General features: G+C 42.3%; 1 protein-coding gene across 2 annotated transcripts in view; it reads left to right on the top strand.

Annotated features, from left to right (window-relative positions):
• The window catches only part of PPM1H (protein phosphatase, Mg2+/Mn2+ dependent 1H), a 259566-nt gene extending 254698 nt beyond the window's left edge, over nt 1-4868 (top strand). For both annotated transcript variants that reach the window (XM_077913646.1, XM_077913649.1), the window contains exon 10: nt 225-4868. In XM_077913646.1, the coding sequence (XP_077769772.1) occupies nt 225-372 (148 nt within the window). In that variant the 3' untranslated portion in view covers nt 373-4868. The remainder of the gene's footprint in view (nt 1-224) is intronic.
• The last annotated feature ends 9459 nt before the right edge of the window (nt 4869-14327 follow it).

The raw sequence follows: 14327 nt of genomic DNA, 5'->3' as shown, positions 1-14327 counted from the left end.
AGGTTCTTTAAAGTATGGGGTGCCTTGTCCATCTACCACCTAAAAGCATAATCTCACATTAGGCATCCCACATTTTGGGAAAAGATGGCCTAGCCTTTTTGAGACTATAGGGGTATTTGAAAAGCATTTACGCAGCTGTAGTGATGCCTCCTTCTCAGCCGTGCTCGACTCCTGATTCTGCCTAATGCCGACTGATGGTCTCATTCCTACTTCTCTCTACACAGGTACACGCTGGCAGCTCAGGACCTGGTGATGCGTGCCCGCGGTGTCCTAAAGGACAGAGGATGGCGGATATCTAATGACCGACTGGGCTCAGGAGACGACATTTCTGTATATGTCATTCCTTTAATACATGGGAACAAACTTTCCTGAAAAACAGCCCAGGGGATTGGGAGGACAGCAGGGGAGAAAGCTGGGATACTCTTGGCAGGACGGGACTGGGAAGTACCCCGGCAGAGTTCCAGGTGATGCAGCCTCTTCCTAGCCCAGGTGGGGAGTGTGCTGCCGAGAGGCCTCTGACTGTACTTCTGGGGGACCCTTTGATTTCAGTTTCCTCTTTAGTAACAGGTCTGGATACTCAACAAGAGCAAAACATAAAGGCTGCTACCGAGAGTTGTGTTTCTTTTGGTTCCTTTAATAGGCCTCCAGGTGGTCACTGCCTGTTTGGGGCACACACATATTTATTTGGAATAGCTAGGCAGCCATTTTCAGGTGTAACTGGCGGAAGACGCTGGCCTGTCAAGCTGCCAGCTTCTCTACGGGTTCAAAGTGCTGCGTTGCAAAGTTGGGGATCATGCCTCAGAAAGTGTAAGCACCCCCCCTTCTAGTAAGCCTGAGATCTATTTCAGGGAACGCCATCTCTGTGTGTCTCTCTCTCTATTCTATCATGGTTATGGTGGGGTGAGGCAGGGATTTTTTTTTTTTTTCTCTTTGATATTTCTTGAATCTTAATTGTTTCCCTTCCATAAAACAGGCCTGGGACTTTCCAGCTCCTTGCTGAGGAACATTCATGTGTCAAAGTCCAGCCCAGGCTGTCCCTGTACCCAGTAGCCCACATCACCCAGGCAGCCTTCTGGAACAGTGCCCTGGCTGCCAGAGTTCTTGTCCTTGTTGTGTAACAGTTTGTCTTGAATTGCATTTTCTCACCAAATCAGTATGTTTTCCTGAAAATATGGGCGTTTCTTTGAACCAACGGTTCCTCTGTTGTCTTCAAGGGTCCCCTTTCATGGCTTGAGATTTCTCTGAGAATCTAGGTTTTCAAATCTGGAATGGTTGGCCCTCCCCACCTGCTGGGGGCCGTGGGGACACCCGTAAAGCAGTGTTTAAGAGATCAGTACAGGAAGCTCCATGTACCAGGCAGTTCGCCATACCTCACATGAAGACCCTTCCTTCATTTTGGATTCAGGTTCCATGGGCTGTGACAGCCCCCAAGGGCCGTGTATCAGTGTACTGTCAAGGAGCAATGGTCCCGCTGTCCCTCTCCTCTTCGAAGGGCAAGGCCCACTTAGAATAGCTGTTTGATAAAAGTGAATTTGAATTGGGTTGACAGGTCATTCTCATGCCGTGTGCCCCATGCCTTCCCCTTGGAATCACGCCCCAGCCACCCAACAGCTGAAACCCCAGTTCCCATTGTTGCTGCACTTCTGAGTGTTCCTCACAGGAGCTGCGGAAGCAGCGAACACCAAAACTACCTGTTGCCTCTCTACCACGAGGAATCACAAAGTAGATTTTTAGAAGGCACTTCCATCTCTTAGGCAGACTACGGTTCTGCACTGGGGGGCCTTACAGAGCAGCGTCCAATTACTGAGTCTTCCTGCACACGTCCTGTGGCATCATCACCACCTTGAGGATTTTGTGTAATTAGAGCATCCTTCCCACCCGATAAAGAAAAATGTCGTTGATGTGATTCCCAAAGCAGCTGGAGAGCCAATTCCAGTTCGCATGTTTGTTGAGTCCTTTCCCCGGACGAGAGGAGAGGGATCGTTCCTCCAGGATAGTTCATCACCTTCCCAGAGTTGTAGATATTTTATTAGGAAAGGCCTGGAGCCTCTCTACTCAGGTATGAATTCATTCCACAGTGTGGAAATGACGCGCTGCCTGGTAGGTGAAGTACTATGGGAACTTACCCACCAGCTATTTGCCAAAATGTCGCCTGGGAAGAATTGGACGACCACGCTGTCAGGGGTCACCTTCACCGGACAGCTTCCCTCCTCCTCCAGGAGATTTCAGCTACCCCAGATGTCTCTGCGGGGACAGGTTTGTGGTAAAGCATTTGCTTCTCTGGCGGAACACGATGCTGTGGGACAACACTCCGCCATTTTACAGCATCCTGGTCCCCTTCCTGCTCCTGCTCTGATGCAAAGTCACATACAAATTGAGAACCAGAATGTTTTCTGTGGAGGACCCTGAACTGCCTTCTTTGCGAAGCTGTCCTCACAGTCACCTCTTTCCCATGTTCCCGTTGCCTTTCATCTGGGCTTCTCTGTTGGTCCCTCCTTGAGCTTTTTCTACTTTGGTTTGAGCCACCAGAGTCTGACTTTGGGTATAGATGTCATGACAGCCTTCGACTCAATTCACCAGTTCATTTACTGCCAAGAAATGTCTCAGGAAAAATTCTGGAAACCCCCCCCCCCTTTTTTTTTTCAATTTATTCTAAAGTCTTGAGCATTCAAGTCCTGCTGGTTTTAGTTAGAAAGGTATCCAGGAATTCCTTTCAGAAGCCTCCTTGGTGGAAAGATGTTAGTAAAAAGCTGAAGCCCTGTTTCTGTTTGGGGGATGGGAGGAAAATTAGAAATGAGGCGAATAAATCATTTGGGGAAAGAGTGCTTTGTTAGTGCCCATAAAAGACCTACGCAGCGCTGATAAGCTCTGCGAATTGAGCTTACTCTGTTTGGCTTTACTTTGCACCCAGGAACCCAGGCCATCCCGTCCCAGAGCAGTAACTGTGTCTACGTAACGGGGTCGGCCCTTGGAGCATTCCTGGAAAGGTCAAAAGGCAACACACTCAAAATTCTGAAGGACGCATTTACGTGTGGTTCTGAAATCTTGGGCAGCTGACTTCTAGCCAACTCTGCTTGTCCTCATCGCCCCAGAGGAAGTCTTGTTTAATAAAAAGCGTTCGATTTCCTGGTCAGGACTTTATGGTTGTCCTGGGGCAGGGAGGTGGCCACTTCCTCTAATGAAAGGCTCTTTCCATTCTAAATCTCTGTTAGGCTGGACCCCGCTCTTCCGAATATTTGGGGACGGTCTTTTCCTTAAAGAGAGCAAACTCCCACTCCGTGCACACCCTGCAGGTGACCACCTACCCTGGGTTCTCGTGACACCTGTGGTCGTCAGAGCGGTGGCCGCAGTCACAGGTGGAGGGTACGTTCTGGGGTGGTCATCCTTCCCTAACTGCGGCTCTTGGGGCGGGAAGGGAGAGGGGGACATCGGGTGAGGCCGCCCACTCAGCTGTGGAATAGGACAAAACTACACCAAGTGGCGATGTCGGTTCCTTTCCCCAGCTTTGGGGAATTTAGGGTATTTGATTTTTTGAAATTCCTAGCAGCTCACCTCTATGGGGCCATGCGAAGTGAGCTGTGCTGTAGGTAGCTACTGGTGGACAGGGGGTGAGAGTCCCGGGACCCAGATTTAGCCTCAGATCTTGGCCATTCGGGCAGGATTTTTGGTATACCAAGAGCACTAGCATGGAAACATTTGGAAAAAAGACTCTCAGGTCTTTAAACTCCTACTGCTCCTCTCCACGGCACCTCCTTCCTCGCCTGCCAATCGGGCTTTTTTCAACAAGGCCAAGGATGGCCAGTGGTTTCTTTCCACCACAGTTTGAGGATCTGACCTTTCCTTAAGTGACCCAGCAGCCCCACTCGTCTCAGAGGGAATATGTTAAACATTTATGAGCGTCTATTTTCTGTAAATTACTGCTTCTGGGACATTGGGAGAAAGCCGTGAAGAGTCATTGTCTATGCAAAGAACAATCAGGCTGACCCTAAAACTTACCAGACCTAAGAAAACAGGAGAAGAGTATCTGGCCACAGGATGGGATCTGACATTAGAAACTTGGATTTTTGAGGACTTCGCAATTGCAGAGAAGCGTTAGAGGCCACACAGGACACACAGCCCAGCACGCTGAGCAGACGTGGGCTGGGTGTGGGTGCTGTGGCCCATGTGCCCACTGGGATTTTTCAAAGGACACTACGTGAGCAGCCTCACTCGCCTCTTAGGCGAGCACCGTGGCACCTCTTTGTCAGATTTGAGTGGCAGTCTGCGCACTACTCCTCTTTCTAATCCATGATGTTACGTGTAAATAGCTTTAATTTTTCCTCTGCGTCTTAGATGAAGTCTTGTTCACGTAGCAACAGGTAGACAGTGACCAAATGAGGCTGTAAACGTGCTGTTGTTTTCTACCGCGACGTAGTTGAAGGAGAACCTTGTGCCCCCCACCCCCACCCCCTTCCGATCTTCCATGGGATTTTGTGTTTGGGGAGTCCTGAGGTCAGGCTCTTGTTTCTGTTTGCTTCCATTTTCTTGGTTTCTTCTGGAGACCCAGGGAAGCCCACTGTGGAGATCATCTGTAAAGGAACGCATCACGGTCTGGGTTTCCCAAAAAATGCCAGATGTACAGGGAATGACAGGAATCTGCCTGAGAATGGTTTCAGAACCATGTACCTTTATGCTTTGTGATTGTGACACCTTGACTTTCATAAACCCCCCCCCCCCCCCAAATGAAAACTGTTTAGTAAAGGGGATCTATTTTGTGTGTTTTGAAACTTAGGTGCGATGTTCCCTGGAAAAAGCTAAAGAAATGTATATGCTCAATGACGTTTTAAAATAAAATACTATATATATGTATATAGGACACCTTTAGAAAAGTGTGTCATTTTTTTTTTTAATTTGCTGTGAAGTTTCTTCATATCAGGTAATGGAGTGACAGGAGTGTCACGGCCTCATGGGGAGTTACAAACTGTGAACAGATTCAAAGACAATCAAAAGGGAATGGATGCCAACTCCATAAACCTTCACAAGAATAGCAGTAAAGGCTATCTATCCATTTCAACGATGCATCTAGAAGAAACACCCTGGATGTTACTACCAAGAATTGCTCCCAAGAGGTATTGTTTCTTTTTCTTTTTTATTGAGGTATAATTGATACGCAATATCACATTAGCTTCTGATGTACAACAGAGTGATTCGATATACGAATACTTAGTGTATTATGTATCCGATACACGAATACATAGTGATTCGATATACAAATTGCAAAATGATCATCACAAAAATTCTGGTTACCATGCATTACATTCATATTAACAAAAGTATTTTTTTCTTATGATAAGAGGAAGCTTAGAAACTTTCAAATATGCAATACAATATTAATTATAGCCATCATGGGGTACATTACATCCACACGACTTAATTATTTTGTAACTGCAAACTTGTATCTTTTGACCCTCAGTCACCCATTTCTCTCACCCCTCACTCCTGTGTCTCCCACCCAGCAGGCTGTTCTCTGTGCCTGTGAATGTTTGGGGTTAATTTTTAATTTTTTAGATTCCGCATATAATGGAGATCATATGATATTTATCTTATTTCACTTATAATGTCCTTAAGGGCCATCTACATGGTCACAAATGGCAAGATTTCATTATATTTTATGACTGAACAGCCAGCGTGTATGTGTGTCCATTTTCCGTATCCATTCATTCGTTGATGGAGACTGTTTTTTCCATATCTTGTATATTGTAAATAATGTTGCAGTCATCATGGGGGTGCATATGTCTTTTTGAGTTAAGAGTTTTCATTTTCTTTGGATACATATCCAGAAGTGGGAATCATATGGTTGTTCCAATTTTATTTTTTTGATGATGCGCCATCCTGTTTTCCGTAGTGGTTGTGGCAATTTACAGTCCCACCAACAGCACACAGGGTCTCCTTTTCACTACATCCTTGCCAACACTTGTCATTTCTTGTCTTTTTTTATGAGAACCATTCTAACAAGTGTGAGGTGGTATCTTATGGTTTTGATTTACATTTCCCTGATGATTAGTGATGCTGGATATGTGTCTGTTGGCCATCTGTAGGTCTTCTTTGGAAAGACGTCTGTTCAGATCTTCTGCCCATTTTTTAATTGGGTTGTTTTGGGTTTTTCTTTTTTAACGTATGAGTTCTTAATATATCTTGGATATTAATCTCTTTTCAGATAAATGATTTGCAAATATTTTCTCCCATTCAGCAGGTTGCTTTTTCATTTTGTTGATGGTTTCTTTTGCTGTACAAAAGCTTTTTAGTTTGATATAATCACACTTGTTTATTTTGGCTGTCTGTTGATGCCTTTGCTTTTGGTGTCAAAAAAGATCATTGCCAAGACCCAGGTCAAGGACCTTACTGCCTATGTTTTCTTTTAGGAGTTTTATGGTTTCAGCTTACATTCAAGTCTTTAATCCATTTTGAGTTAATATTTATGTATGGTGTAGAGGTCCAGTTTCATCCTTTTGCATGTGACTGTCCAGTTTCCCCAACACCATTTATCGAAGAGATTGCTCTTTCCCTATTGTATATCTTTGGCTCCTTTGTCATAAATTAACTGACCATGTACGTGTGGGTTTGTTTCTGGGCTCTCTATTCTGTTTTATTAATCTATGTGTCTGTCTTTTTGTAAATACCATACTGTTTTCATTACTATAGCTATAGCTTGTAATATAGTTTGAAATCAGGGAGCATGATGCCTTCAGCTTTGTTCTTTCTCAACATTGCTTTGGCTGTTTGGGGTCTCTCATGGTTCCATACAAATTTTAGGATTGTTTGTTCTATTTCTATGAAAAATGCTATTAGAATTTTGACAGGAATTGCACTGAATCTGTAGAATGCTTGAGGTAGTGTGGACATTTTAACAATACTGATTCTTCCAATCCATGAACATGGTACACCTTTCCATTTCTTTGTGTCATACTCATTTTCTTTCATCAGTGTCTTAAAATTTTCAGTGTATAGCCTTTTACCTCCTTGGTTAAGTTTATTGCTAGGAATCTTATGATTTTGATCTAATTTATAAATGGGATAGTTTTCTTAATTTCTCTTTCTGATTGCTTGTTATTGGTGTGTAGAAATGCAAGAGATTTCTGTATATTGCTTTTGTATCCTGCAGCTTTACTGAATTCATTTATAAGCTCTAGCAGTTTTAAAGGGGACTCTTTGGGGGATTTTTTATTTTTTTATTTTTAAGATTTTATTTACTTATTCATGAGAGACACAGAGAGAGAGAGAGAGAGGCAGAGACACAGGCAGAGGGAGAAGCAGTCTCAGTGCAGGGAGCCCGATGTGGGACTCAATCCTGAGACTCCAGGATCACACCCTGAGCCGAAGGCAGGTGCTCAACTGCTGAGCCACCCAGGCGGCCGGGATTTTTTATATATAATATCATATTATCTGCAAATAGTGATAGTTTTACCTTTTCCTTTATGATTGAATGCCTTTTACTTCTTTTTCTTGCTGAATTGCTCTGGTTGGCCTTCCAATACTATGCTGAATAAAAGTGACAAGAGTATGCATCTTTTTCTTATTCCTGGTTTTAGAAGAAAAGATTTCAGCTTTTTACCACTCAGGATGATGTTATCTGTGGGTGTGTCATATATGGCCTTTATTGTGTTGAGGTATGTTCCCTCTATAACCTTTTTGTTGAGAGTTTTTATAATAAAGAAATGTTAAGTTTTACCAAATGCTTTTTCTGCATCTACTGAGATGATCATATGTTTATTCTTTATTTTGTGAATATGATGTAGCACACTGTTTGCAGAAATTAAACAGTTCTTGTACTCCTGGAATAAATCCTATGTGATTAGGGTGAAGATCCTCTTAATGTATTGCTGAATTTGGTTTGCTATTGGCTTGTAATTTTCTTTTCTTGTGGTATCCTTGTCTGGTTTTGGTCAGGTAATGCTAGCCTCATAAAATTAGTTTGGAAATATTCTGTTCTCTTCTGTTCTCTGTTTTGTGGAAGAGTTTGAAAAGGATTGGTATTCCTATTTGAATCTCGGGCAGATTTCTACCCGTGAAGCCATCTGGTCCTGAACTTTTGTTTGTTGGGAGATTTTTGATTACTGAATCAGTCTCCTTGCTAGCAATCAGTCTCTTCAGCTTTTCTATTTCTTCATGATTCAGTCTCAGAAGGTTGTATGTTTTTAGAGACTTATCTGTTTCTTCTAGATTGTCCAATTTGTTGGCATGTAATTATTGGTAGTGTCTCTTATGATCCTTTGTATTTCTGTAGTATCAGTTGTAATGTCTCCTCTTTTGTTGCCAATTTTATTTATGAGTACTGGTCATTTTTTCTTGGTGAGTCTAGCTACAGGTTTGTCAATTTTGTTTATCTTTTCAAAGAACCAGCTCTTGGTTTCAATGATCTTTTCTATTGTCCTTTTTGTCCCTATTTCATTTATTTCTGCTTTGATCTTCGTTATTTTCTCCCTTCTACTAACTTTGAACTTTGTTTACTTTCTGATTCCTTGAGTTGTATAATTATATTGAAATTTTTCTTATTTCTTGAGATAGGCATTTATTGCTATGAACCGCCCTCTTGGACTGCTTTTGCTGCAGCCTATAGGTTTTGGTATGTCTCAAGGTATTTTTTATTTCCTCTTTGATTTCTTCATTGACCCACTGATTGTTCAGTAGCATAGTGTTTAATCTCTATATATTTGTGAATTTTCCAGTTTTCTTCTTATAACCAATTTCTAGTTTCATACCATTGTAGTCAGAAAATATGGTTGATACAATTTCATTTTTTTGTAAAGGTATTATTTATTTATTCATGAGAGACACAGAGAGAGAGAGAGAGGGGCAGAGACACAGGCAGAGGGAGAAGCAGGCTCCATGTAGGGAGCCCCATGTGGGACTCGATCCCGGGTCTCTAGGATCACGCCCTGGGCCAAAGGCAGGCACTAAACCGCTGAGCCACCCAGGGATTCCCGGTTTATATGATTTCAATCTTAAATTTGTTAAGCCTTGTTTTATGGCCTAACATATGACCTATCCTGGAGAATATTCCATGTGCTCTTGAGAAGAACTGTCTATTCTATTGCTTTTGATAAGAATATTCTGTATAAATACCTCCTAGTTTCATCTGGTATAACCTGTCACTTAAGGCTGATGTTTCCTTATTGATTTTCTTTGTGAATGATCTACCCATTGGTGTAGGTAGTATTAAAGTCCCTTATTATTATTGTATTGCTATTTCTGCCCTTAGGCCTCTCAATATTTGCTTTGTTTAGGTGCTCTTATGTTGGATGTCTAAGTATTTACAAGTGTTATATCCCCTTGTTGACTGAGCCCTTCACCCCATGAGGTATTTTTGAGAGGGCTAGTGATTATATACTTGCTGAAGACTGTAAAAGTCAAGACTCTCCTTAGGCGCTTAAGCATTTTAAGTACTTACAAAGTGTTAGTAAAATGTTCCATCTTATAGAGAAAAGTTAACAGATGGGACAAGACAGCAAAGAATGCTAATTCTGCTTAGTTCTAGAGTCCAGGAAGTTAAAAGTAATCTAGAAAATAACACAATGTTAAAAATAACCTAAGTATTGATTCACAAAAGAAAGCTAAAAGTAGGCTTAGCTTATCTGAAGCTTAGTTTGGAAGAGCAGACTAGCTACAGAGCTCTTATATTAGAATAGTTTTATTGTAAAACCACCTCAGCTGGTTTCACCTTCACTTGTACCCTAATGCGAATGAGGCCTCCTCCTCCCCACTCAATAGTAGAAAGTCATGAAGAGTCAATACCAAGATTAAATACCTAAAGGTTAACACATTTCTTTTCTGTGGAAGAAAAAGATGGAAGATGGAGGAGTCTTGTAGCATTCTCTCATGAGCAGTGCTTAGCTTATCAGATTAGCTCTTGAAAGCTGTGGTAGGTTGTCTCCAAAGATGGCTGCCAACAATGCCTCCTGCATCTGTTCACAAGTGCTCCTTTTCCCATCACGAGGTGGCATTTGTTTCCCTACCCCTTGCATCTGGGCTGGCTGGTGACTTGCCTTGATTAATAGAATGCAGAAGTGACATTCTGAGAATTCCAAATTTAGGTCTCTAGAGGCCTTATAGCACCTGCTTTCACTCTTGGAAGCCAGCCACACTGCAAATGTCAGACTAGATTACTGAGTGATGAGAGGCCACCAGGGAGATAACCAAAGTGCCCAGATGTTGGAAGTGAGGCCATCTCTCATCCCCAAATCCCTCTTGAGTCGCTCCAGGTGATGCCATAAGAGAGAGGCCTGGCTAGCTTTCAGCTGTGCAGGCCATTCCAGCTGAGGCCACAGACATCACAGAGCAGAGAGAAGCCATCCACACTGAGCCCTGCCTCAATTCCAAACCCACAAAAACATGAGCAAATAACATGGTTTTATTTTAGGCCATGTAAGACTTAGATATTTATTACACAGCAAGAGATAAGTGAAACAAGATATAGCGAGCCTGGCCAGGAGGGACGTGGGATAAGTTCGAAGTAAACAGCATTGAGAACAGACATTTGTAACTTGGGAAGTTCTCCTCCATATGGAAGCTGGTAGTGACTGAAATGAGGGAAACCAACTCCCAGCAATAATGACGGCTGTCCTGGGGCCCCCGTGAGATTTCTCCTCCACATCTATGTTTCTGCCTCTTCGTGCAGCTTACCATGATCATCACTAAGCCAGGAAAAGGTGGACTCCTGGGGCTATGAGCCTACAGGGGGGAAGGAAGGCCTTTAACCCCTCACTTAATGATAGGACCATCCCAACATCACCGTTTGTGACCTTTGGGAAAGTCAGGTGCTTCTTTTGTTCCCTAGACTGTGGCTTGAGAGCCATAGCAGAGGGAAAATAAGACAGTTTTTAAATTGTATGTGCATGTGTATTTTTTTTTTTTTAATTCCCATCATTTAAAAATCCCCGTGTGCAAAATATTTCCAAGCCGTTGCCATCCCAGTTTTTTCCTTCAATTCAATGTCAGGCCAAAGAGTGAGTTAAATATCCTAACAATTAGCCTGCATTTTTAATCACTTTTTCTATCATTAGAGCCCTGAAAAGACAGCTGCTTCTCAGTACAACTCCACATTTTTACTGTCTTGTCTTTCACTTCTGACGAGATTTTCCAGCCAGCTAACCTCTTTTGCTTTATTGATTCCACATAAGCTGCTTGCAAGAGATTCAGGGTGTGGATGAGCATGAGGTGGGGGCAGGGTGCTGTTTGACTGCCTTCCAGGCACCAGCGCTGGTCAATCTGATCATTTTCTGGTCCAAAGGGATATGGACAGGGCTTTGGAAGGTCTGAATGCAGACTGGAGGGTAGCACGTCTCTAAAAAAAGGGGAATATAAATCTGCACTGCGTCTTTTACCCTTTTGCAAAATTTTGATTTACAGCCGTCATCACCAAAAAGGTGAATGTAGACGAGCTCATTCAGAAGGCACTGCTATGAGGTGGGAGTGGGGTGGAGGGATGTTTGATACGAAGATGAGAGAAAAATGAGGTCATGGGAGCAAAATGTCCCAAACCAAGCCATCTCAGACCCTTTAAGCACTACTATTTTAAGTCAGTAAACAGACGTCACTGATTTAAATGAAGGAATTATGGAACCTGAAAATAACAGTCTTAGCAGTTCTGAATTTGTGATTACTTCCTTGCTGAGTTGGGTCAGTGAGACAAAAGGGAAGTCTGGAGAACTACAAAATCTCTCTTCTGTGTCTCAGGTAAAAAAAAAAAAAAAAAAATTGCAACTCCTGGAAGCCCTAATATAAATTAGAGGACATCTGGCCAGTCTGTCAAATGCACAGTAGAATTTGAAAATTAACTGCGGTTGTGCTCATACTTCCAAAACAGATAAGCGCTATCACTATTAGCATTATGTGTCTTAAAATACAATTCAAATAGACTCACTTATAGACGTTATAGTGTGTATCTGGGAATTGCTTCAAACATCGACTGGCGGGGGTTGGTGGGCACTCAGAATGAGACAGGATTGGCCATGTTGAAGAAAGTTATGCAAACTTGGAAGTAAAAGGATGACTTGTGTGCCTTTTCAGTGTCTTTCCTAGATTATCATCTATGAGGCCCACCCAAGAAGTATTTAGTTCTTCGGTTAGGGTTCAGCAAACTTTTTCTTTGAAAGGCCATATAATAAATATTTTAGGCTTTATGGGCCATTTGGACTCTGTCACAACTACTCTGCTTTGTTGCATGAAAGTAGCCACAGACTGAACTGGGTTCTATTCTAAAGTGGTAAAAATTCAAACTTTATATTTTTTTAAAGATTTTGTTTATTTATTCATGAGACACACAGAGAGAGAGAAAGAGAGAGAGAGAGAGCCAGAGACACAGGCAGAGGGAGAAGCAGGCTCCCCAGGAGGAGTCCGATGCAGGACTCGATCACACCCTGAGCCGAAGGCAGACGCTCAACCACTGAGCCACTCAGGGGTCCCTCAAACTTTGTATCTTGATCAGAGGAATTAACTCATGAAAATACGGTCTGATCCTCTCTGGTGTGAAATGAATGAAAAAGTCCCACATTCATGGACGCTAATGGACGATCATTGAAAAACCAAGTGGATCAATAATCATTTATCTTATTTAGTTACAAACAGGATAATTTAGAAATGTGCCAGTTGTTTACTGCTAAGACAAGTTTTATATTCAACTTTTAGCCACGATGGTGGTGGAAGCATCAGGGTTGTGATACTGTATTTCTTCAGTACTAAGAGACCATCAATTATATAATCTGCCACCAATTCAAGGCATTTAAACATTTTGTTTTTAAATTTTTAAGGAGGAAGCTAACTTATGATTTACAATGCTCTAGCATAAGAGAAAACTAACACACTATTGTATATATGATTTTCTTACTATTTATTAGGCCCCGTGCTAGCTACTTGAGATATGATTTCTTTTATCCCCCTCTCAGGTAAATATTGTCACATTTTACAAACAAGGAAATGATTTGATCCCATGTATGATCCAGAATCGACGTTGTGCAATTTCAGTCCTTTACAACTTACTGAGGTTTGTTTTATGACCTAATATGCACAGGATTCCCCCTCCCCCACCCCAAAATGGAGGGTCACTGTGAAACCTTTTGTGAGCTGAAATGGCATAAAGGAGCAATTACCATTAATTTAGACAAAAAAAATTTTGAGCATCCCCAGACCTCGTTTAGGCTTTTCTGATACTTTATGACACATCTTGCTAATGGATGCACAAAATAAATCAAACTGAAGAACAGATGCTCACAGACACAGTTCAGAGCTTTGGCAGCTTGGTGCTGAGATGCGGAGGATAGTTCCAGGGGAAGGAGCACCGTGGGGCCGCTCTTGCTGCTCAGGGTGTGCACATCCTCTATTGCTGTGAAACCAATGCTGAACACTCTTCTCACCTTTTCTTCATAAAAGTGGAAATCCTCTTTGATTTCATTCAGTTAGCAAAAGCAAGAGGCCTTTCACAATGAAGGCCTGATGGAGGTCCTTCATGAAAGCAAAGTGGCTTAAAACAAACTTTTGAGAAACAGGGGATACCTGTAGCCTTTCCTGGAGAATGTTCCATGTGTACATGAGAAGAATGTCTGTTTGGCTGCTGTTGGGTGCACTCTTTAGTTGTCTAGTAGATCTAGTTTATCCTGGGGGGCTCAGCGGCTGAGCATCTGCCTAGGGCTCGGGTCGTGATCCCAGGGTCCTGGGATCGAGTCCCCTGGGATTGCTTCTCCCTCTGCCTGTATCTCTGCCTCTCTGTGTCTCTCCTGAATGAATGAATAAAATCTTAAAAAAGATCTAGTTCATCCATTGTTCAAGTTTTCTATTTCATTGTTGATCTTCTGCATTATCAAAAGTGGGTTATTAAAGTCACCAACTATTACTGAATTGTCTGCTTCCCTCTTTAATTTTACTAGTTTTTGCTTTGGGCTCTATTTTTAGGTACATATATAGTTTGTTTTTTTAGAGATTTTATTTATTCATTCATGAGACACCGAAAAAGAGAGAGAGAGGCAGAGACACAGGCAGAGAGAGAAGCAGACTCCCTGCGGGGAGCACAATGCAGGACTCGATCCCGGGACCTTGGGGTCATGACCTGAGCCGAAGGCAGATGCTCAACTACTGAGCCACCTGGGCGTCCTAGTACATATATGTTTATAATTATCTTTTCCTATTGGAGTGACCCATTTCCATTATGTCTTCCCTTGTCTCTGGTAACAATTTTAAAGTATATATTGCTTGATATTTGTATAGCTCTTCTCTTCTCTGGTTACTTCTTGCATAGTACATCCTTTTCCATCCTTTTATTGTGAGTCTATTTGTACCTTTGAATCTAAAGAGTGTGT

The sequence above is a fragment of the Canis aureus genome, chromosome 11 (genome assembly GCF_053574225.1).
Source record: "Canis aureus isolate CA01 chromosome 11, VMU_Caureus_v.1.0, whole genome shotgun sequence".
Lineage (NCBI taxonomy): Eukaryota > Metazoa > Chordata > Mammalia > Carnivora > Canidae > Canis > Canis aureus.
This window is presented reverse-complemented; position numbering and strand designations above follow the sequence as displayed.